We start from the raw sequence: 26,635 nt of genomic DNA on the forward strand, positions 1-26,635 counted from the left end.
TTCACTAAGCTTGCAGGTGTTCACTAAGCTTGCAGGTGGTCACTAAGCTTGCAGGTGTTCACTAAGCTTAGTGTTCACTAAGCTCTGAGGTGCTCACTAATCTTAGAGGTGTTCACTTAACTTGGATGTGTTCACTATGCTTGGAGGTGTTCACTAAGCTTCGAGGTGTTCACTAAGCTTCGAGGTGTTCACTAAGCTTCGAGGTGTTTAGGTATTTCAGATATACTGCACCAAGACACAATGAGTACAAACAATATGTGTCAGTGTCTGCTATAAGAGGTCGAAGGACGGACCACACCACAAAATACTCTCTCTCTCTCTCTCCTCACAAGGCAGAGAGAGATCCCGGAAATCCCCGGTAATGGGAGCTGGGAGTCGAGATTACGACTAAGAGCGATGAAAAATATCAGGAGTGGATCTTGTGTTGGTTTTCATTCCTCTGAAGTGGCCACAAAACTGACTCTCTTATTTTTTGGCGAAACAGAGGATAAATAATAAAGAATAAATAGATAATAAAAGATATCATAACTTCATTAGATGCAAAATTCAGCCGTAGTACAATACAGGATATCTCAAAAAATAAATAAATAAATAAAAATGTATACATACTGACTTACAAATTTTCGTGGCGATCTCGCGTGAATGTTTGTATATTACTACAACAGCAACATTGTGACCTCACTTATTGGTGTTCGACCCACAGTAACAAGTGAGGATATTGTTGCTGTTGTAAAGCAACATGCGATCACCAAACGACAATTTGTATAAATGTTACAGGGTGTATGTATAAATTTCCCCCGTGCTACTATGCAAATCAATCAAATCCGCTCCAATTCGGTCTAAATGTGTCTCGATATCCGGAAATGCCTGAACGGTTCCCTGAGTTTTACAATGGTCACTAGGTGGGATCACAGTCTAAACATTATACTGTACGTCTCTCGTAAGCCACTCTGGTTCACGGTTGTGGTGACTGGCGGCGCTCTGGGATCAATTGACTCCAGCACCTTGTAACGAAGACCCAGTAAACACAACGTGCAATAAATTCACTCAAATAATCTAACACTGAACACAAATTTATCCAGTAGAAAACAAAATCAATTTGTCTTATGTTAGATAAGCATCTTAGCAATAAATAAAATAATATATAAATAATATAAATAAATAAATGAAAAATAAATACTAAACCACAGCATCTACTAGACCTCGCCGAGCGAACGTCAACAACAAACCATAATTACAATCGCAGAAAAAATGCAACTATCTGCTTCCTGAAATTCCGAGCCACGCAAAATTAAAATCACCGGTGCTGCAAAGAAGACAAACCCTCGCTTCCAAATAAATCTCTCTATGAGTTATATTTTCAGCAATGTAATAATGTTGTGCACTTCAGCCAAATTTCGTGGCCTTTCAGATGATGCACTTAGTCAACTTGCAATTACTGACGACACACTCCTCAAAACCAATCGGGGAAACCGTCTCCTGACATGGATATTTGTCGACGATAAAAAACCAAACCTCTAGTAGGAGAAGTTTCGCCTACATACACACCAGCAGGATTAAGAGAGATGATTAGCTGAATTATTGTACAGATCTCTCTAAGTTTACGAGCAGTCATTCTTCTTTCACCAGATACAAATGGAAGATTGTCTCAGATTAATCTCATGGTGGTATAGATGCCGATTAGCCGCACAGTAGTCCACCCTCACATAACCCAGTTCACGAATATGCAAATATTTTCACGGTAAAACTTGCCTAGTAACTCTCACTCCAAGTTGTGCTTTTCTTCAGCCAGCAAAAAATCCGGGTTTTTATTTTCGCCGTGCAAGAAAGTTTTCTCTTCGTCTTACCTTCCAGTGTTGCAGTGAAAGGGGGCCAGAAGGTTCAGAGGGAACTGTCTCGTCTAGAAACAATGGTTGGACAAAGAGCACTGGAGTCATTCACTGCATCCTTCAATGTCTTTTATTTTTTTATCCCCTGAACGTTGTTTGTTGTGGTGGGACGACATTCATGCTGTATATTGTGGATTCTTGCAGCAGGAAACACTATTGTTTTATATTCCCTTTAGAGGCAATTATGTGCAGTTCTGTATTCGTTGAAATATCATTATTTAATCATCATGAACCATATTTACCAAAGGTGTGTTTTAAACTGCCTGAACGATCTCACTGCATTAACTCCACGTTGCCGCTTTGTTTACGTTCTATGAGTTTCTGATTCATTCTCTTAATTATTTGATTAATTTATTACACCCCCGGGGGCGACAAGCCTAGTCACTAGACCAGGCGGTCAGACACTAATACAGTGATACTCGTGTCTCGGAGAAGCTATGACTTGCGATATGGAGACATTGATATGAGGACATCATTCTCTTGTATCGATTGAAAGTTTACACCAACAACCATCTTCATTACAAATTTCTCCCTCAACATTACACAAAAAGTAAAATACAGAACCTGATTCATGTTTTTTAACTTCCAATTTACAACAACATTTACGTACGCGTTAATTAAAGAATATAACATATCGATAAAATAAATGGAATGGTACACTATAATTATATACATAAAGAACAAGGTCAGTTTGTATACAACGACGTGTCTGTCTGTGTGTCTGTCAAGAGAACAAGTGTCTGTCTGTGTGTCTGTCAAGAGAACAAGTGTCTGTCTGAAGTTTGGAGTGACGTGGTAACATGTAAGTAACATTAGTAGTGACTTGGTAACAGATGTAAGTAACATTAAGCGTGGCGTGGTAACAGATGTAAGTAACATTAGGAGTAACGTGTAACAGATGTAAGTAACATTAAGCGTGGCGTGGTAACAGATGTACATAAGTAACATTAGGAGTAACTTGTAACAGATGTAAGTAACATTAAGTGTGGCGTGGTAAAAAATGTAAGTAACATTAGGAGTAACGTGTAACAGATGCAAGTAACATTAAGCGTTTCGTGGTAAAAGATGTAAACAACATTGGATGGATAAAAAACATGAAAAGTGACATTGTCTATAAACATGCCAAACCAATTGAAGATTAAAATGGTGATTTAACTGAATAAACATGAAATAATCAACCAATCAATCAGTTCTCTCGTTTCAGATTAGCTCCTTGCACACTTTCACCCATCATATGTAGTAGTTATTTACACACAAATCTATATAAAAACTCTTTCATATTGCTCGGTAATCGTAAAAACAATATTAGTCCACATGTAAATTGGTCTTACACGTACTTCTTTATCTCAATAGTCGAATATGTAAAGCCTTTAACTCATATTTGACGTAACCCTTCCTCCTAGTTCGTAATTATTCTCAATCAAGTTTAGTACAGTTACTCATAAATAAATCATTTTCTCAAAAAACTGAGACACAGAAAACGTTACCTTAATGATAAACTAAATAATATTAACGTCGCAGTATTCAGGGAGATGGCTGGAAAATGTATTCATTAAAATCCTCACAAAATGTCACATTGGTTCAGCATGTTACAGTATCTCAAAAATAGTATCTGCCAGGATGAGTCAGATGACTTCCGAAATGCTATTTACAACTTGTGGTGATTTCCCGGGAGGGTTTGTATGCATGGTGCTGTGGCATACTGGTCTACTACATTTGGGAACCGAACTTCAAATTAATCACGCCAAAATAAATACACATTGCATTACGTTGTTAAACTATATACCATAGTAAATGTATGTCCCAATACCTAGCATCCGTGGTCTTGTAGTGGATTTCTCCCCTACAAACGCTGTTTGTCGCTGCGTAGCCGACCCCACGAATTCCAGTGTGTGCCTCGTGATCTAGGTCAACCAGCGCCGCCATACATCACGGAGCGGGGGTCAACTACTAAGCCACGCCTACCCCCCGCTATTTAAGACCTGACCTCGTGGTGACCTGTCTCTTTCTACCTACACCAACCAGCCAGCAACACCACCTCCTCCTCCTCCTCCTCCTCCGCCTGCCTGGCGGTCCTCGCTCCCGCCGGCGAGCATGGCGGCCCACAAGCTGGTCCTCCTCTGAGCATCCTCACCAACCAGCTCTCTCTACATCACGCTTGTAACCATGCTGCCTTCCCAGCACCAAGCTGCATTGTACATCCAATACAATATGTATACATGAGAGCACATTGTGAGTTTCCTTTCTCCACCCCATCCTGAGTGTGAACCAAACATCCCAAAAACCCCAGTCTCAATGTTTCACACGGTGTGCAGATAATTTTTTGAGGTACTGTACATACAGTGCAGGTATACAAACAATATGTTAATCTAATCAAGGATAACACATAAAAAATAGTAATATGTGAAGTCTTGAGTTATATTGCTTGTGTTTTGCTATGGCAATAAGTCGCCACAGTCGAGTTACACAACAGTGAGTAACCACAGTCGAGTCACACAACAGTGAGACACCACTGCAGCACTGAATTGTGTACCAAGTTGCCGTTTAGGTGAAGAGCAAAGCTGGCAACTTTACCAGCATAAGAATCTCTATATAACATGCAGGCAACTGTACCAGCATTAGAATCTCTCGGGCCATTGCGAGAACAAGGCAAATCAGGCAAATAAATTATTGGCTCTTATAAGAAGGTCGTTCAGATATCTAGATGGTCCGTCCCTCGTAACGATCTTCAAGAGTGAAGTGCTTCCCCATCTGGAGTATTGCCACCCCGTCTGGTCCCCGAGATATGCTAAGGACTGTCGGTTGGTTGAAAATGTTCAGAGGAGGACCACCAGACTGGTGACTGCACTTCGACACCTCAACTACCCTGGGAGATTGGAGCGCCTGAACTTGCCTAGCTTATACTACAGACAGGCAAGGGGCAACCTAATTGAGGTGTATAAACATCTCAAGGGGCACTACTCAGTCGAGTGTCCTTACTTGGAGCTGGCGGACGCTCGCCCCACAAGGGGTCACAACTCAAGGTTGAAGAAGCCGCAGGTCCAGAAAACTGTGAGGGCAAACTTTTTCGGAGTGAGAGTTGTGAACTCTTGGAACAATCTACCAGAAAGTGTTGTGATAGCACTGAGTGTGAGCTCTTTCAAGACCAGACTTGACCAACACTGGAGCAGGTTCAGGTACATTCAGGAGCCGGTGCATGCCCAGTACTTGCCAACAGTGCGTAACAGAGACGTAACCAATATTTTCAGGTCAAAAGTAGTAATATAAATTATTATGATAGCTGTAAACATTTAAATTGCCGTCATCTGAAAAAAATTCACTGAAATAAATTCATGACCCAAATTTAAATTTATAATGTATCTCAACTAAAATACAAGAACCTTACCTTCAGCTGTAAACTATCACTACATTACCTCCATAAAAGACAATGTAAGTGTTAGTTATACAGCACTGTCCTGTAGTTTTAAACCTAGGCATTATAGTCTGACCTATCCTAACCTAACCATTAAAACTAAAATTGCTACAAGCCTTGATTTATCTCTGTACCTGACATTATCACCGTGAGGTTCCCAATACTGAAGGGTCAGCAGTATTAGTAAGATGCATGCTATGAAAAACATTAAATAAAATATGCTCCCAGATAAAACAAGGCTCAATATGTAAAGTTTATCCCCACTCTGTAAACTGTAAATGAATATGGTACAATTACTTACTTCAATTGTGTTACTTGTGATTCCAAAATAGCATTAGATGTCGCATTAGTGTATGTTCAATCCCTAGAATTATTTATAACTTTGAATGTGCATATTTAAAAACTGCACCCTATTGTGATGATATCCTACATCTCTAAAACTGACACAGTGTATACAGTATTTACCTTGTACTGATGCCTCAATCTGTAAAAACATAAAACTTTGTTAAATACAGTACAAGCATTTATTGAATTCATTAAAATAAACTCCTCAGAAAATAAGTATTTATTAGACTGTTGACATGATAAAAAGAGATCACTTAGAACTAAAATAAATTATTCCCTCTAATAACTTTGTGTAGCAATGACTTTTATCCCTAAAAATTTATGAAAAATTTACAGTACTGTACAGTATACAGTAATTTTTTTCCACACACAGCCCACATAGAAAATTTTAAATACTGTAATGCCTAAAACACATAAATGATTTATGCCGCTAATTACTTAATGTCCTTCATTTGTAAAAATAATAATAAATAAAAACATGAATTGATAAAGTTGGAGAAACTCATATTGGGGTAAATTTAAGTAAACTTTTTGCTAGACACAGACATGTTCTCACAACAGTGTTCTCAGAAAAAAATTCCCAGACCACCAAGATCTTAAAAAAAAGAAAAAAAAAGGCCAAATTCCTGCCAAATATTGTTTAAAAAATTCTTCTTCTACTTGATGTTAAGTTAGTTTGGAAAAGTCATGTATCCTGATATGAGAGTTGTTAGGTTTGGTTCCTTTACTTCTCTTGGTTTTTCTTTTATGGTTAGGTTAGGTTTGGTAAAAAATTTATTCCTCAACCATATCTAGGGATGTTCTTGAAAAAGGGAAAAGTTTTCTTTATTGAAAATACAGTATTGTAGCTGTATTCATAATGTTGCTCATAAACCTATGCACCACTTCTAAAGTATTACTGGTAACTTTTTAAAGTTAATGTAGTATTTTGGTTAGGTTCGGTTAGATTGTTAAGTGTAAAATGTGAGAATAGCAAACACTGGTTGACACAAGCTATACCCCCATAAAAAAATGGTAATAGCCACTTAGAAATAAAATATGTCCTGGTTTCCAAACAATAATGATAGGAAGAGTCAAGGGCCTAGGGAAGATGGTTGATAATATAAAGATTATGATTATTGCGGTAAATAGCGGTAGATTACATAAGATATACTACTAAGAATATAGAAGATAATCCAGCAACATACAGTAATGTAGTTGGAAATAGCTTCCTCCTTAGTGCTAAACTTTTCGCCCCAAGAAATATCTCGCATTATGAAAGATTTTAGTCTAACTTGTAGCTGTCCTTCACTGTGTTGATACGAGTTTAATAATTTCAGAGTGATTCTGGACTGCATAAAACCTTTTGAGGCGATGAATGATGCAGAGCTTTGTATGTTACAGTCAAACCATGTAATCATGCTTTTTGCAGAATTATGAATTTCTTTTAGTCAAATACTGTAGTGTTTTCTCTATCCAGCATGGGCACCCCTAAGGTCCTGGTTTTCTGCTTACTTTAAATGTTTGTAATAAATAGTATGATCATGTCTTAATACTGTAATAAATTTTTATCGTTGAGTTTGGATATGAGGAGCCCCACATTGTATGGGTTACTTAAGCCAAAATTTGAAAGCTGAGAAAACCACGTTTAAAATTTTTCCAACATCAAACATGCATAGCGTTGTTGTTTTTTTAGATACAGCATTCACTGTTCATGCATTTTGAAGCTAAAGGATTGTACTTCCAGATGATAGGTAGCACGTCATGAAGTAATGTACTGGGTTGTTGCCATGTTGACTTGAAACAACCAAGCTCCCACCCGCTTATGGCTTTTTTTTATTTTAATCGATATCAGAGTGTACAGATCCCATCACGTCAAAGGAGAACTGAGGGAGAGAGAGATTCTGCGCTCATTGGCGCAGAATCCGGAAAAATGTTCACAGAGGTTCCAGAAATTGCCCAGTGGGGTATGCTATAACGAACGGATCCGACTACGAATATTCCTATAACGAACGGTTTTACCTAGAAAATTGAGAATGCTATAACGAACGAAACTCCTACAACAAACATTTAAAAAAAAAAATTTTTTTTTTTTTTTTTTTTTACTAATTTATTGTTTTTTATTACAAATATTAATGATATTCTTTATTTCAGGGGTTTAGATGCAAATTTATGAACTTTTTTACAATTTTTACAATTTTATATTATATTTTTCAGTGTTAAGTGGTTGTATTTGGGGGCCTGAAACGGATTAATCCTATAACAAACGAATGCTATAACGAACAAGGTTCTAGAACCAATTAGATTCGTTATAGCATACCCCTACATCATCTCTCGAACCCGGAAAAATATTCCCCATCCCCAGAATTTTCTATTATTTTCTTGGTACCTACCAGAAAATTTTTCTCAGAATTTCCAGAAAATGTGCCTGATTTTCATCTCTCGAACCAGGAAAAAATCTGCTCCCTCCCCGGAACTTTACGGAAAATGTGCCCATGAAAATCGTTCCCAAAGCCGTAACTTTCCGGAAAATTCCGGCTTTGGGAACGAATTTTCTGAGAAAATTTCAATTCCGGCTATTGGAGAATTCCGGGTTTGAGGGATTCAGGCGTCTTCCTGCTGTGTTGGACACCTAATGTGAGTACAGTACAGTGTAATTTGTGAAGAGTTAACAGTGTTAAGATAATTGTGCCTTGTAGTTGAGAGAAGTGAGACTGAATTTACTTGTAGAGTACAGAGAAGTTTCTTTTGTGTCATTCACTGGTGAAATCTTAAGAGTAACAATTTCTTTGAGACATTCTCGTCAAGTGTCATCCCCTGAAGAGCTCTGCACCAATTATTCCGACTAATGTGGATATCACTGTACTGAATAATCTGTGAATTTTGTACAATGTGCTATTATATTCTCTTCATTTTAGAAGTCTATTTGACCTCAATTTGGGGGTTGAACTTGTCATTGCAGTATTGTACTATCATTTGGAACAGCAATCAGATGTTACACAGCATTGTTGCTGTCCTACTTTTATGCTACCTTTTCACTGCAGGCTAGAGAAAACACATTGTTATGAAATAGTTTTAACCATTGGTTTAAATCAATCTACCTTGAGGCTAAGTGAATCCATACCTACCAATTTCTTTGTTTTATCCTCCATATAATAATAATGACATTCAACACAAAAATTTAGGTCAAATAGACTTCTAAAATGAAAAACATATATCAGCACATTGCAAAAAATTTCTTAAATTATTCAATATATACTTGGAAAAAAATTTGGTTACTCTAAAAATAAATGATGATATAAATTCCTTAAACTAATGTATATTGCAAACATTTCAATAGATAACAGAAAACCAGGAATGTAAACAAAATAGTGTAATTATTGATGGCATACTTGCTGCCAATTGTTCATAGAAAATTAATATTAAAATGCCGCAATTTCTCGGTGTTTTCCAGTGGACAGTGTCGAAGTTAGGGTTAATGTTTTAAAGTTTTTTTTTTTTCTAAATTAAACCTAACCTAACCTTAGTCGATAAGAAACATTAACAGCCGAAGCTTTGTTAGAACTCACCAGCCCAACCAAATAAAGCTACTTAACCTTACCTAACTTTCTAGCCAGAGGCAGAACATATAAATAGAAAGAACTTATTGTGATATGGTGTAATTTTACGTTTTTTGTGTACGTGAGAGAATCCACTTGGAGCAAGCGGCATGGTTATCACACTGAAGCAAACAATGAGCTTAAGACAATATCGAATGTTGATTGGGTCCCTACACCATTTTATCACCAAATGATTAGGCCTCTAGGTACTACCGCCTGGGAAGATAATAGAAGCATAAGGTGTTGTCTGAAGGAACCCTGCTGCCATATGGCATCACAAAAATTGTGACCAAGTCCCAGGTTGCTGATCTGACTTTCTGCCTCATTTACACACAATTGTTTCTCTTAACATTGACAACACAACATACATATGTTGTTTCTCACTCTTGATCTTTTTTTTTTTTTTCTTTATGGTTCTTTATTAATATTATTATTGCAGTGTTGTTGTTGTTATTATTATTATTGCAGTGTTGTTATTGTTATTATTATTGCAGTGTTTTTATTATTAGTATTATTTTTATTATTTTTATTATTATTATTATTATTAAACATTTTCGCCCCCCAGGCCCCGATGTGGGTCAGTGACCTGTGTCCGGTGGGCTAATCCCGTAAAAAAAAAATTATGGCCACAGCTGCAAAAAAACTGAGTCCATGGGCTGCAAATCAGAGTGCACCAACGGCCCAAGTCCGGTTGTATGAAGGGGCTCTGAAGTAGAGGGAAATGTGGGGGTAAAATACTAAAATGAACATCAAACAAACCTTTGAAAACACAACCTATCATATCCTAACCCATAAAAGGTTTAAAAATCGCTTTAAATTTGCATTTTCAACCAATATGACACTCGAATTGAGCAATGTGTTTTTCCGATGGTTTATGATGTGTAGGAAATCACTAATTTTTGAGATAGCCTCACTACCAAAAACTGATTTTAAACAAAAATGATTATCAATATGGAATAAAATACATCAAACACAGTCGAAAAAACACATTCCTCAATTCAAAAACCTAACCAAGAATGAATACCTTGGTCTTGCACTTTCAACCAATATGAAGCCGAAGGTTTTTTACTTAAAATATTAATAGGTCTCGTCGATAGCTATCTTCTGAACCGTACTTTTACTTGTTGCAACTGAATAATAAGCGACACATTGCTTAACTCGAGCTGAAAAAATCTACGGCCATAAATTGAAGTAGTATTCCCGAACTTTCGGTTGTTTCTTTTTACTGGGATATTTTCTCAAGATAGAAGGTCATAGATGAATAAAATACACAATTTTATATTCAGAATATATAAAGTAACCATAAAAGTAAATGAGAGCTTTAATTATAGATTTACCTATTTTCGGGTATCCTGAGTCCTGGGCATAGAGTTGGTCCTAGGTCCTCCATGTTGACCAGAGACTATGCCCAAGTTCTGTTTCCACACACTTTCACTCGCACACTCAGTTGATTAAATCACAAAATAGAGAAAAAAACCTTTGCCAACGGATGCCAACAGAGCACTTCATCTTGGGTTTGTCGGCGTCAAACTCCTGGTGACGCCACTAACAGGTGCTGCAGGAGGCCGCGGAGTGATCCTTGTTGAACCGTCGCCTTGATGGTGAGGAACATCTGCTTGATATTTAATTCATTAATGCTTATTGTCTGATTTAAATAATCCAAAAGTTGCCTTTATTATTTTTATTTTTATTCATTTATATTATTTAAATTATCATTGTGTTCACTTGATTATTTAAAGTAATATCGTTCAAATTACACTAAAGGTTTGATGTAAATTATACCAGATGTTGCTTAGCGTCCCGCGCGAGTCACTAACTCGTCCCGGCACAGTGGTGAGCTGGTGGTCCGCACACAGGAGTTTGAAGCCCTGATGGCTCCTTGTTAGTAAAATTATTACTTTCTTGGCTGCTTTCTTGAAAAGAATAGTGTATGTGGCAGCAGATGTTTTGTGAAATAGATAGCACAACAGTACAGATATATTACTTTCGATGTTCTTGTGTAACATTTTTTTTATAGCTTACTGAAATACTGGTGCTTGAAATATGGCTGAGGAGGGATTATTTACCATAATCCGAGATAATTATGTTATGATAATACTGTCAGAGCGATACACTTTTTGTCACGGGTTCATGTTTTGCAGGTTTAAACTTGTGCAACTAACTGCCAGACGTGATGGAAGGAATGAAGACAGTGGCGTCATTGGTAAGTACTAAGCCTCGAGTGTTTTAAACTTATGGGTCTTTTCGGTTAGATGAAATGTAAAACTGTTTTATAAAATCATTACTCTTGCGTAGTTTTACGTTCTGATTAAACAAATATGTTTTTTCTTGGAGAAAATAGAAAGTACCGAAAACAATGAAATAGAAAAGTTAGGATATATATATATATATATATATATATATATATATATATATATATATATATATATATATATATATATATATATATATATATATATATATATATTATTAATTTTTTTTTTTTTTTAACCCAGAAAATATTCAATATCGTGTAGCATTTTCTTAAACAGATCTTCATGTTTGTTTCTGCTCGGCCAAATGAATTCAGAGTGTAATATCTTGAATAGGTCCAACAGTGGCGTGTGTTACGTGTTTTAAGAAAACTCCTGTTACTCTCAACCTGTTGAGTGTGGGCACCAATAATTGGGTCTAACAAATTTTCATTGTTGTTTACACTATGGTGGAGATATTTATAACCTTCAAATAAGTCAATATTGCTATATGCTTTCCTCATATAAGTCATGTTACTCTTGTGGTAGTTCCCAGAAGGATAAGACAACTGGATGCAACATTCTAGGACAACGTATACCCAAATACATCCTTGGTTTCCCTGCACATTCTCCTCAGTTATATATCCATTTACTTTTTAATGCTTCATTATTTTAACAGTGTAGCCTTGGCCACCATTCTCATCAATTTTCCTTAGATTCTTCAGGATGGCCTCAGCACATACCTGAAATACATAGAAATTGTTATAGTCGACCACAGATCTATTAAAACAAGTTCATCTTCGCAGAATTTGATGCTTGTGTGCTCCTGGGACCAACAATAAACCTAATTGTTGTTATTAAGAGTGTTGATCCTTCTAACCGTGTTCCTTTACAAATGGATACTGATTCCTTTCAGGGTTTTTTTCCCTATTGTTCGGTCAGGTAAAATGTCAACTTCATTTGGTGTTTCTTGCGGCACATCCTGTTTTCTGGAATAAGCTTGTGTGCTCGAAAATAAAAGTGTACTACCTCTTCTTGGGACTGTAGGTTTTTTGCCAAGCCATTGCAAATTCATCTCTCACCCACTTTAGACTGAATCACTTTAAAAGTACAGTAAGTGATACTGACTGAAGCTTGGATTTACAACCTCTGTTCCACGTTTGTTACGTTTAACAGGCTAGTCTCTTACCTCTATTCAGAGCCTCAAATATTGGGTTTTTTTTATAATATTCAATACTTTCTGCTAGTTTCTCCACAAAATATTGATATTTTCGAAATTAGAATGTAAAACTACGTCAGATTTGTTTTTATTTTTATTTTTAGTTCAAACCGAAAAGATCATCAGTTATGCTAGAATAAGTTATATACTAAGGTGCAGTTGAAATGAACACACCCAAATTTATGATTTGTTTAAGTTAAACATTTACTAAAATTCCACAGACAAAATTTAAGTTACTTAGATATAAACATTGAGTAAATAAGATTTAAGATAGAAGTTAAATTTAGCCACAACTGTATAAAAGTGGATATGAACCTTGAATAATGAGCCTTGCTTTACCCGGAAGCAGACTTTATTTTATTTTTTTATAGCTTGCATCTTACAAACTCTGCTCACCCTTCAGTATCGGAAACTTCGCGGTGGTAACATCAGTTATTGAGATAAATCAAGGCTTATAGTAATGTTAGCTTTAATGGTTAGGTTAGGACAGGTCACATTATAATGCCTAGGTTTAAAGGTCTCACACTGTAGTGTTTGTTTTTCAGTTGGAGGTAAGGTTCATGTATTCAGATACAGTAAAAATGCATTTTTTTTCATTGCAGATGAAGTACATATGAATTTATTTCTGTTTACCACATGATCAATGAAGTTTATCTTAGAGGAAGTTAAAGTTCTTGTTTTCTCTTTAGTACAAACAGTTCAAAGTTTTTCAAATGCACATCAAATACATATGTATTTCAATGTACGTACAGTATATAACTTTTTCTCTGTAAAATGTACTGTATATTTTTTCTTATGAAGGGATAGGTCATGTATTTCTTTCAGTGCAGCAGATGTAAGCTTTATTTTCAGATATGTACACATACCTCATGTAATTTTTTCTTGTCAAACATACGCGGTTTATTTCGGATGAAGGTAAGGTTCCTGTATATATTTAAGCACAACAGAAATGAAAAGTTATTATCGGGAGTAGTTAAAATTTTATACACATGTATTTCAGCGCAAGACAAATTTAAAATTTTTATTATGTAAAGAACAAGAATAATGGAGGGCTGCGACGGTCTGTTTATTGTTTACATGTTCGCTAACGTCTAACCTATTATGTTGAGGCGTGAAGCTGAAGCCTACTGCAGTTTATTGTACTCAAGATATTTGCTATTTTCAAGATTTTTGTGCCCAGGTTTCAATATGTAACTATGAGTTATTTAAGCTGGGAGAGAGTCTAATTTCTTACCTGAGGATATCACTAGGCTAGTCCAAAATGAAGAGCAGTAATAATATGTGAAATAAGATCGAGATGAAATTATGAGACAAACTAGAGTTAGCAGAGGCCGAGAAAAGGTGAGCCCATCAATTGAAATTTATAACTAAACGTTCCAGTTTACACAATATTAAGGGGGTTAGTGATAATTAAATCTTAAAGTTTAAATGCTATATTTTAAAGAGACGGCAGCAGTTTAAGTAATTGGTGGGACTGAATTTAATTATAGCCACATTGAATTTTATATTTTATCATATAGATTCACTAGACTTATAGCTTTCGTTGAAGTATTAATAGAATTTGGCATTATGTGCGTATCAGTATATCCTGTAAAACCAACATGTTATCCATTATCCAGGAATCATGTTACTCGTTTCTTATCAATCATAGCCATAATCAAGCCCCTAATTTTAAATACTTATAATTCATGAGTTATAAGTATTTAATTATAATAAAAAATTATATACGGAAGATACGAAAGAAACACCCACCATCGACTTGTGTTTGAAATTTTGTTGGACTTAAGAGGTTTGTTGTCTGACTTGTGTGGCTGGTGGATGTTATCCTTGTGTCATAAGCAACTGTGTCAATATAATAGAAAGATATAGATGCATGTGGTTGATATTCCCCAGAATATGTATAAAGTCTGATATGAAATATAAGGAAAGGAGCGAAACGTGGCCTAATACGTATGGTATTTGAATATTAATATAATGATAAAATTTATAAAATTATTTGTCCATGGTATGGAACAAAGCTGATAAACATATCAACATGTACTGTATGTACCTCAAAATGTATTTTGATGTACAGGGCACAATACATGATTAAATATATTGAAGTATCTACCAACAACACACATCCGGAAGTATCTGGCGTCTGTAAACTTTGCTGAAACCTCGATAGATGGCGCCACTGTTGGACCATACAGTGTATGCTGAGTTTAGGTCAGCCACTCTCCTATCTTTCGTATGTTGCCTTTGCTTTTAATGTGCAAGAAAAATAGTAATAATTAGTTTCAGTTAAGTAAATCGAAGGAAATACAAATTTGTTTAAGTTATAAATAAAAAATATTGTATTAAAAAAAGCTATAAAATCAAGTAAGAACCGTATTTCTACAGTACTGTAAAAAAAGCACTAGGCTACATATATTCCTTCTTCATCATCGGATTTCTACATATTTTTTTCTATTTTCATAACGGCAGCACTGTGGGACATGGACTTGTATCTGTTGAGATTCGAAAGGTTAGCAGAGGTCCTGTACAAGGTTGGGAAAAGAAAGATTATGCTTACTTAAATTAGGTAAAGTTCCCTTATACATGGAAAACCTATTCAAACGTATATTAATCTCCCCTCTGATATTTCTGAGAATTATGATGAAATTAAGAACTACACGTGAATTGAATAAGCAGCACGCTTATTCAATTCACGTGGAGTTCAAAGATTTTAAAGAGAGTGATGACTAGGATGGAAAATTACTTTCAAAGATGCCCAACTTTAGGTGACGTTTAGGAGGATTACAAGTCAAGTCCATTATCCTAGTATATGATTAGGGACAATTTTATTCATAATTGCTCAACTGAACTTAGACATTTTCTCAAAGAGCGAGATACAACTGAAAGATGCCTCGGGAGATTAATAAGAACTATAGCTAGATCTTTATAACAGAAATGGCCTCCTGATAATTCTTTGAGATTATATGACGTATTTGTAATAAGAAAGACTACATATTAGACTTTTTTGTTATTTATCATGACCTTGAAAGTCTGGTGTCTACAATTCTGCTATTATAATAACGAAAAGTCTGAAACCTATCCCAACCAGGGCAGGTAGGCGAGTGGTTGGCGAGGGCAGGGTGGTGAGGGGTTGGCTAGAGCAGGTAGGTGAGGGGTTGGCTAGAGCAGGGTGGTGAGGGGTTGGCTAGGGGCAGGGTGGTGAGTGGTTGGCTAGGGCAGGTAGGTGAGGGGTTGGCTAGGGGCAGGTAGGTGAAGGATTGGTTAAGGCAGGGTGGTGAGTGGTTGGCTAGGGCAGGTAGGTGAGGGGTTGGCTAGGGGCAGGTAGGTGAAGGATTGGTTAAGGCAGGGTGGTGAGTGGTTGGCTAGGGGCGGGAGGTGAGGTCGGGGGGGGGGGTGATTGTGGTGTGGGTCGATAAATGATCCCATGGATAAAGTTTGGGAAAAATCACACGTTACCGATAAGAATCAATCATAAACCAGCAGGCGGTAGATTCCTGGGATAAGGCCGTCAGCGCAGTAGTATACGGATTGCTCTCCTCCCTGATACACATACTCTGCTGCCAGTACTACCGAACACTTGACCTTCACCAGTACTACTACCTACTACCACACCTTCACCAGTACCACCACCCACTACCACACCCTCCCCAATACCACCACCCACTACCACACCCTCCCCAATACCACCACCCATTACCACACCCTCACCGCAGTACCACCTCACCACACCGTCAACAGCCCATCACCACATCAAGACCGTCAGTCAGACTATAAGCAGTTGATCACCACGGCAAGAAATACGACTCCAGGGAGATAGGAGTCAGACAACCTTATATTTTGTTTGGAGATGAGTCACCATAACACGTGAAACTCAAGTTAATCTCCATACCTGTGACGTTCTTCCTTCTGCTGTCATGGCGGAAAACGAGAATACGCCGGTGGATGTTTTCTTCAGCTCCTCAACCCAACAGTATATTAGCAAGAATTTGATGGTAAATATCGGGTCGTGGTTTTGGTTGGGTAAAGTTTGACACACACACACATGAGAGGTGGTGTTGGGGATTTGGGTTTCTCAGTTTAGGAACATGATAATAATTAGCCCTTTCCCTGCAATTCCCGCACTTGCCATTTTTAGACGATTTTATTGATCTTAGTAACCTCCAGCAGCCAAAGGGTTATGGTTGGGGATTATTTGATAAAAAGAAGATTTTAGTTATTGTTTGGTTATTAAGGAGGCTTTTTGCGGGTCGGGTGTGAAAAATGTTATTTCTAGCTACTGGCATGAAATTTTGTTATCTAGAAACGAGTGAAATAGAGATTTAGGGTAGAAATTGTGGACTGATTGACTAAAGCTTGAACTGTCATGTAAACAATGTGACTCTGACTTTTATTGAGAAATATTAATAATCTGAGAGAAAGTCAAGATTTGTTTGTTAATAGTTGTGTGCCAGAAGTTCTCTCACTAAAAGACACTGAGATGAACTTGTACCTGGAGACTAAGATCAGATAGCGTCGAGAGAAGAAGTTCATGAATGAATTTAAATGCAATTATATCTGAGGGTCGCCATGGACTATGACTCCTACAGTATGTCGGGCACACACACACACACACACACACACACACACACACACACACACTTACCAAACACACGCAACATCAACTCGAGCCAGTCAATATTATCGTGGCCCAAATATCAATATGTCGATACTGATATAGTGGATACGATTGTTGGTGTATATATATATTGATGTGTATCAGAGTTACTATATTAGCACAAGAGAGAGAGAGGGGGGTACAACACTATAACAGAGAGAGGAGGGAGTGAGTATGTCATGAGTTCATAATACGGTACAGGTATAGGGAAACACCTCGTCCTCATTAGCTAAAGTAATTATAGGTCTCACGAACAAGCGTTATAAAGTTCTTGTTATTTAATTTACCTGTTTATGCTGACCTGTTGGTATAGAGTTGTGATGGCTGGGGTGAATGTACCGTACGAGTTTGTGTTGTAACTTACTGCTGTGCCTTGATTCTCTCTCTCTCTCTCTCTCTCTCTCTCTCTCTCTCTCTCTCTCTCTCTCGTGATAATAACAATGTATATTTGTCTTTTTTAACCTATAGTTTAGGTAATATTAGTGCTGCTATAGTAAGATATATATTATTATCATCATTATCATCATTATTATTATTATCATCATTATCATACTGACTGGCCACTAACAGTATTCGGACAAATGTATATTATTTTCCCGCATTAGTCATATCATTTCTATCTACAGTACGTCCGCCTCTCACTCACTCACTCACTGATAATAGGTTTTTAATCCAGCCAACTCACATCATGGTTTCTTGGTTAGTGGCGCGTCAACCACTCATTACCTCCTACACCAACACCGCTAATGCCTGGTTCTTGTTCCTAATGGTGTATTTACGTCACCTGTATGATAGATGAAATTACTTTGTTAATGATTTTAAGCTCTTGAGAGTTAAAGGTGTTTGTTTAGTGTGGTTCAGTGTCTCGTCTGGTCGTATGGCACCATGATCACTTTAGACGATTAAAACGGAACGTAACTGACTAATGAAGGTGGACGACAGGTGAGGCGATAAGGTGGATAGTACTTATCCCGTTGATCTCTGGACATCGTCTATATACTGCTGTGACGTCATTTTTAGGGTTATTACCTATTACGTAAACATTGTTGTCAGAATGGTAATTGTGTACACAGTATTTTGAGAAATTAATACAAATGTATTTGTTTTCCTAGACGATATCTTATGAAATTATCACCAAACTGAACAAAACGTAAAGAAATATAGACTCGCTACACCATATAATAACAAGCTGAATGATATGATACGTAATGATCAATGATATTACCCTTGTGTTTATTGTTATATTATTTCGACACGTGAGTCAGTCAGGGTTATGCTGTGAGTGTTATCTTCCCCGCTGGTCATGTGAGGGTTTATCAGTGGTGTCCACATTTGGTATCACAGACCCCGGATGTAGGACTGCGTTGCGTCAATAGTACATACACATACTCATACGTATATATTCACACATATACTTACATACACACCATAGTGACCACACACACACACACACACACTCTGACTCATCCCTCACATACATACACACACTCATCCCCATCCACACATACACACTCATCCCCATCCACACATACACACTCATCCCCATCCACACATACACACTCATCCCCATCCACACATCCACACTCTTCCCCATCCACACACACACACTCATCCCCATCCACACATACACACTCATCCCCATCCACACATACACACTCATCCCCATCCACACATAGAGAGATATATAGTAAAAAAAAATCACCATTCGAGTTTATATTGATTCAACATAAATTTACGAAAACTTCCCTTGATAAAAAACCGATATAGTCCATGGAAAAAAATATATATGCAACACTACCGTAGCTTATCAATCAGCTGACTTGTGACGTAATATCAGCTGATGATAATAGTCACAGTTGCACAAGATACAAAGACTCGTGATCAATGCCGTAGACTATAACAGGAGAGAGAGAGAGAATAACCGGTAACAAGGAACACTCGAGAGGTTGATTTGAAACACCGTCTAGGGAAGATATATACAGTTATCTGCCTCTACTGTCAATGCTATATCTATGGTAAGTGGTCATGAGGTTAGGTTAGGTCTTGAATTAAGGCTATGGGTTATGCTTTAGTGTATTTATACATTAGTGTAGTTAGTGTATCCACCTCTACCCAAGTGACTGTTTGTAGGTGTGTAGAACGCTTCTGTGTGTAGGTGTGGAATGTGTGCTGGGTCGGATATATTTTGGGTATTTATTACGAAAAGAGGAGATGATAACGGTGACAGGAGATAACGAAAACAGTAGATAATGATAGCACCAGGTAATGATAGCACCAGGTAATGTTAGTAACAGATAATGATAGCAGCAGGTAATGATAGCAGCAGGTAATGTTAGTAGCAGGTAATGATAGCACCAGGTAATGAAAGCACCAGGTAATGATAGCATCAGGTAATGATAGCACCAGGTAATGATAGCACCAGGCAATGATAGCACCAGGCAATGATAGCACCAGGTAATGATAGCACCAGGCAATGATAGCACCAGGTAATGATAGCACCAGGCAATGATAGCACCAGGCAATGATAGCACCAGGCAATGATAGCAACAGGTAATGATAGCAGCAGGTAATGATAGCACCAGGTAATGTTAGTAGAAGGTAATGATAGCACCAGGTAATGATAGCACCAGGTAATGATAGCACCAGGTAATGATAGCAGCACACACACACACACACCACACCTGTCAAGCATTAGTGTAGGTATAAGTATGTCTATGGCAAAACGCTCTTCTCCATAGGCTGTCATCCCCCTTCCCTTGTGTCCTCCAACCCCTTCTCTATCTCCCCAACTTAGGTCATTGTCACATTATAAAGAAGTTGGTATTTGGTCAAGGGAACATCAGATGACGTTTCGTGTGTTGGGTCATTCATCAACTATATATAATGAAGAACTGTTAATAACCAGTCAGGTAAAACTGTTCACTAGCATCTCAAAGAACAATAACATGGATATACAGTCAGGCTCACTTTCCGCTCTTCTGATTATTGCACACTGTGAGACTGAGGCCAACGAGATACAGGTCAACAGCGCTGAGAACATTGCCCTGGTATGCGTGGCTGGTATTGTATCACCTGAGGCACTGAGCTATACAAGACTAGGAGCTGTGGTATTTTTCTGTAGCAGAGAAGTTACTATATCAACAAAGGCAAGACGCCAAGACCCTGCAACACCTGCGGATGAATGTAACTTCCAGCATTCCTTTCCTGACCATATATGAACAGTGTTTCCTCCCAAGTGCCAGGCATATCAAACATTCTTCATCAGTCACATCATCACAGTGTGGCGGACTCACGCAACAGCAGCAAGACGCCTCAAGGTGCTTGTATTGTAAGCCAGAGCCACATGCCTCCAACACAAGGAGGTGTTGTACATGAAACCGTCAGTAAGTCACTCTTTGACCTAAGGACACCCACCACCCGCCACTTGAACAACTCCAAACAACCTTAACTGCTCAATTCAAGATAAACTCTGGTATGGCTCAACGTCACGGGGGAGCAATTTGTCCAAGAGAGTGAACCCACAACACCTCTCCACCATCGAGTAAACCCAAGGCCTTCACACTCAAGAATATTATGTCAACGACGACCTCGGCACACTTGTTCTCCCGTTAGCAGCCGTCATCTGTTGTTGTCACCAAATACCCCGACCTGTCCCTAACTTTGTCCTAACCATCATAAACCTCACTTGTTGAATGCCAGTAAAACAAACTCCCACATTATGATATTGCTTGTTTTCTACTCTGTTGTAAATATAACATATCTCTGTTGTACAGTTTGCTGTGTTACTAAAATATGACTATAATTGTCATCATAAATTAGCCTCAGGATTTAATTGTTCCTTGCTTGTAAGGGTTTCTTTATCAGTGTTGTGATTATTCCAGGCAGGAGACTGGTGGAGGAGTGCGCAGGCCACCTTTTGGCGGGCAGACTTCTGGTTGCCTGAAGGAATCGTATGGCAGGACATCCACACTTCAGTCTACGACGTGTTGATCTACCCAATGCTTCTCAGTGTTGTCATTTTATTCTTCCGTTATTGCTGCCTCGAGCCACTCCTGCTGGTGCCTCTGGCGAGAGCCGCAAGGATAAACAAAAAACGGGTTGCGCTTCCAGTATCCAACCAAATCTTAGAGCTGATATATCAGCAGTATCAGATGAAGGTGCCCAAGGGGATGTTGAGAGAGGCGTGTAGATTGACAGGTATGACACAGCGACAGGCAGAGCGGTGGCTCCGTCGCCGTCACTCCCTCGTCTGCCTCACCAAATACGATAAGTTCTTGGACTGCGGATTTAAGCTGGTATGTCACATCATATTCGCTGCGTTAGGGGCGATCATCACGCTGCCTAAACCGTGGCTGTGGGATACTACACTCTGCTGGCAGGGCTTCCCAAACCACGAGGCCACCCCTGGCATCTTCTGGTACTACATGATCATCTTGGGCTACTACTGGGCCATTACCATAGTGGAGCTTCCTCAGGCCGGAGTTAATGACTCAACCAAAGCTATGATGATCCTTCACCACACCTTAACCATTGCTCTTGTTGTATTCTCCTGGACCTGTGGCTTGTTTAGAATAGGTATTCTTGTTATATTCGTCCTTGAGTATGCAGACATTGCTTTGTTGGCGGCCAAAGTGTGTAAGTACTCGGGCTTGGAGAAGGCGTGTGAGCCGCTGTTTATCGTATTCGTGGTGCTGTGGTTCCTCACTCGCTGCTGTGTGCTGCCCTTCTGGATCGTTCGCTCTGTGTTCTTCGAACCCACCTGGTTGACAGGATATCCAGTTTCATATATATTAAAAGGATGGATGGTTGCTCTTGTGATGCTGAATATGATATGGACGGGGATGGTGATGAGGACGGTGGCAAGGAAGATCACAGGCGGGGGTTTGCAGGACGTACGCTCTGCCTCCGACGACTCAGACACCAAGGCGGACTGAAGCTATATACAGTATTTAGTGAATGTGATAAACAACTAACCTATCAGGACCTAATTTTTTTTTTACTATTTAATCCATGAAAATGAGTCAATACACTGGCATTAAGGATTTTACTTTGCACTCTTCTGTAAATATGGGCATTAATTTATATTGTGTAACCATGTTGTGGCAATACAGCTTCTCTCTGTCTCACTTGGTTATCCAACACGTCTTTTACAACTATTTGATTTAGATGATCGCCTGTTGTTGTTAATTTTACTACGGGTACAGGATATTATTATTATCATGGAGAGTATTATCATTATTACTATTATTATTTTCACTTATTGTGAATACCATAATTGATACTAATATTATTGCTATTTTTATCATTGTTATCATTTTTATTGTTATTATAATTATTATTATTATTTCTCTGTAGCTGTCTTCAACAACTAAACAATGACTTATCTCTCTTATTTTATTATTAATGATAAGTGTATTTTTTAACCTAGAATACATGCTTAAAACATTGCGAATTAAAAACAAAAACTTTTAATACAATAATATACATCTACCCCAGTATTCAAACAAACCTTATGCTGTAATTTAAAGACCATATCTGTTGATATGGATATAACATAACAACTACACAGGACAAATAAAAAGGATATTTTTGTTTTTATATATACGTATGTTTTTGTTTATCCAATTATATTCGGTATGGTGTAAGGTGAGGGAGGTAACATTTAAGAGTCCACAAGAATATGAAATGTCGAGTAACTACCAAACTTCAACCAGTATATGAAAACATCTGAAGATATCACCCATTTTCGTCTCCGCTGGACCTTGCTGGCTGTACCTGTTCCTGTTTCCAAACCTTTACTCGAACTAGGTAACCTCAAAGCCACCAAAGTTCAGTGGTGTGTGTGGTCCATCAGCACGTACTCGACAATATGCAGGACAACACATCGCTTTTGATAAACAAGAAAGAAAAGAGCGAAATACTGCTCGTCCAAAGTTAACCGCATCAGATGTTTGTGTGGAGAAAAAGCATGATAGAACACTCATGTTGCCTCCACACACTGGACAAGGCACTATCAACGAGCATTCATTAAGCAGTGAGATTAAATGCGGAAAAGAAGAGAGGATCTGTGAAGTGGTCAACAAGAATCCCTGACGCCATCCGTTTATTACCATATGTCCGACAGATATAGCTGCTTGATAAAGTTATACTCCACCAATATATATAAAAGATTGGATACTTGAAGGACACGTCTCACCATATTTGTCAATCAAATAAGAGATACGTTATCTATGGCATAGTGGCCTGTGTGGAGAAGCGGCCAGTCTGCGTGTACACTAGTTAAGGATAACATAACACCCGCTATACCCACCCTGTGTCTCGCCCTCACACCTTCACATCGTCTACAAGGAAATCATCGGTACTCATCAACACCACATGTGAACCGTGAAGGAATAATTGAGAATGTTGATCTTGGCAATATGTCGATTATCAAGAGTTAAATTGACGTGTTTGTGAGAGCCACCATGACCCAGTACTTCACCAATAACACTATGGTGAGTCACTATACCTTCACTAAACTTACACTCCACCTCGTTACACTTTCGCTACACCTTCACTACACCTCACTAAACCTACACCTCAAATACACCTCCCTACACCTTAATACACCTCCCTACACTTTACTACATCTCCCTACACCTTATTACACCTCACTACACCAGCATTACACCTAACTAAACTTACACCCCAGAAGGGTAAAGAAAAATAATAATAGAATGCAAAAGACAAAAAGATTGAGAGTTGAGAAAAAGTTTATATAAAGTTAGAAAATGAAACAAAAAGGAAGATTATTGTATAGACCGTAGAATGTGTTAGAGTTTATCAGAAAGAGACAGACTGGTTCCCAACAGAAATAAGATTGTGGCAAGGATATGTAATGTTCTTAAAATCTATTTTCTATGCTGTAGGAAGAAGCTTCATGATGCGTCACATGTTACACCTGTTTAAGAGAACAAATAAGGGACTGGTGGCAGTCTGTGGAACCTAGTGAGGGCAGCACCACCACCAGGGATCGATGTCGCCCTCATGTTAGTTGACCACAAGATCAGTAGCTTTTCCTTGATGTTTGTGTTGGTTTCCGCAGATGGGGGAGTATATACGACAAGTGAGCGACGCTTTCTGGCGACCAGACTTTTGGCTGCCGTTTGGACTCAGGTGGGAAGACCTGCAGAGCACCGGTGACCTCCAGTTAGCGGAGTTCAGCGATGTCTGGACTTACCCGCTGCTGTTCAGCATCATCTTTGTGCTTATTCAACACCTCATACTAGAGCCGCTGGTGCTGTCCCCTCTGGCTCGGGCTGCTGGCATCAGCAACTGGCGGCCGCCGCCACCGCCGCCCAACACAGCCCTCGAGGTTGTCTTTCTCCAGCATGGCAGCATAGCTCCCGAGGCGGTACTTATGAAGGCGTCACGTACATCCAACTTGTCGGTTCGCCAGGCAGAGAGATGGCTACGGGCTCGACATAAAGCTACGCGCATAAATAAACATGACATGTTCGTGAACAACGGCGTAACTGCCATTATGCACAGTGCCTTCTGCATCAGTGGATGGATCTTAATGTACAACAAACCCTGGGTGTGGAACATCACCTTGTGCTGGCAGAACTACCCCTACCATAACTTGGACGTCGAGGTCTGGTGGTACTACATGGTCATTCTCGCCTCCTTCTGGGCTGTCACCATCTCAGAAATCGTGCAGCCTCGCAGGAAGGTGGACGGCAGATATAAGATTATTTTCCATCACTTGTGTACGGTTATGCTCCTGACTTTTTCTTGGATCTGTCACTTCACACGTATAGGTACAGTTGTGCTGCTGGTACACGAGTGTGCTGACATCCCGCTGCTAATCGCCAAAATGTTTAAGTACTCAGGTTGGGAAAAAGTCTCCAATGTGCTGTTCGCTGTGTTCTTGGTGTTGTGGCTCGTAACTCGTTGTGGCATATATCCGTTTTGGGTGATGCCCAGGGTGTTCTTTGAGTCCACCACCTACATGATGATGCCATCTGCTTACTTGTTCTTCACACTATTGACCGCCCTCCTGATAGTGAACCAACTATGGACTGTACTCATCTTGCGCGTTCTGTTCAAAGCGCTCTTACAAAAAACTCCCCTTAAAGAAGAACGATCAACAACAGAAAGTGAAGATAAAGATGAAGACACAAAGAAAGACGATTGAGAGAATATATTCCACAGTGATTATTGTCTTCACTATATACCAGAGCTAAAACTTTGTCTTCCACAGTGTGTCATGACAGATGGGAGTTTACCGTATCGCTTTGAGTTGTTCTGTAATCAACTCGGATATCTCCCATTTTTTTTACCTCGTTCACATGTAAAACACCTGAGTTCTCTAAACCTTATCATTATGTGAGCAGAAATGTAAAAACTACAGCAACAGATAACTGGCAGGTATGATGAATGTAACGAAAACTACATTGAAATACAGCTTCATATAACTGAAATTATTACGACACGAGAGATATACTGTACCCAGCATCTAAACCCACAACACATCCTATCACGGTAGATAACGAGAGATGTGATAGACTCTAAACATGATGGTGAGTTGTGTCTTGCTGTGGGATGATGTAACACTCGGCTGAGCCCAGGAAATGGTCTTGGCTCTGATACACTTACCATCAACAGTAACTAGTTTTAGTCACCTAGCCATTCAGTAGGGAAAGTCTCCCCCAACAGGCAATGATTTTTTTTAGGTTAATTTATTCTACAATCACCTGAAGATTAACCCCTCTCGCTTATTTCACCTGAAGATTAACCCCTCTCGCTTATTTCACCTGAAGATTAACCCCTCTCGCTTATTTCACCTGAAGATTAACCCCTCTCGCTTATTTCACCTGAAGATTCACCCTTCTCACTTATTTCACCTGAAGATTAACCCCTCTCGCTTATTTCACCTGAAGATTAACCCCTCTCACTTATTTCACCTGAAGATTAACCCCTCTCGCTTATTTCACCTGAAGATTAACCCCTCTCACTTATTTCACCTGAAGATTAATCCCTCTCGCTTATTTCACCTGAAGATTAACCCCTCTCGCTTATTTCACCTGAAGATTAACCCTCTCACTTATTTCACCTGAAGATTAACCCCTCCTGCTTATTTCACCTGAAGATTAACCCTCTCACTTATTTCACCTGAAGATTAAACCCCTCACTTATTTCACCTGAAGATTAACCCTCTCGCTTATTTCACCTGAAGATTAACCCTCTCGCTTATTTCACCCCCTCTCACTTATTTCACCTGAAGATTAACCCCTCTCACTTATTTCCCCACCTTGAAGATTAACCTCCT

At 38.7% G+C, this 26,635-nt stretch overlaps 2 protein-coding genes across 2 annotated transcripts; both read left to right on the plus strand.

Moving 5' to 3' along the window:
• Positions 1–16,326: 16,326 nt before the first annotated feature.
• On the plus strand, positions 16,327–22,927 carry LOC121877662 (ceramide synthase 2-like). Its single transcript, XM_042383480.1, has 2 exons — positions 16,327–16,663; positions 21,207–22,927. Exons 1-2 carry the CDS (start codon positions 16,586–16,588, stop codon positions 22,257–22,259), a joined length of 1,131 nt encoding a protein of 376 aa, XP_042239414.1. The 5' UTR covers positions 16,327–16,585; the 3' UTR covers positions 22,260–22,927.
• A 77-nt stretch (positions 22,928–23,004) lies between these two features.
• Positions 23,005–26,043, plus strand: LOC121877663 (ceramide synthase 6-like). Its single transcript, XM_042383481.1, has 2 exons — positions 23,005–23,819; positions 24,410–26,043. The coding sequence occupies exons 1-2, from the start codon at positions 23,790–23,792 to the stop codon at positions 25,499–25,501; spliced, it is 1,122 nt and encodes a 373-aa protein (XP_042239415.1). The 5' UTR covers positions 23,005–23,789; the 3' UTR covers positions 25,502–26,043.
• Positions 26,044–26,635: the final 592 nt, after the last annotated feature.

Source organism: Homarus americanus, unplaced genomic scaffold (assembly GCF_018991925.1).
Source record: "Homarus americanus isolate GMGI-L3 unplaced genomic scaffold, GMGI_Hamer_2.0 scaffold13550, whole genome shotgun sequence".
NCBI classification, from domain to species: Eukaryota; Metazoa; Arthropoda; class Malacostraca; order Decapoda; family Nephropidae; genus Homarus; species Homarus americanus.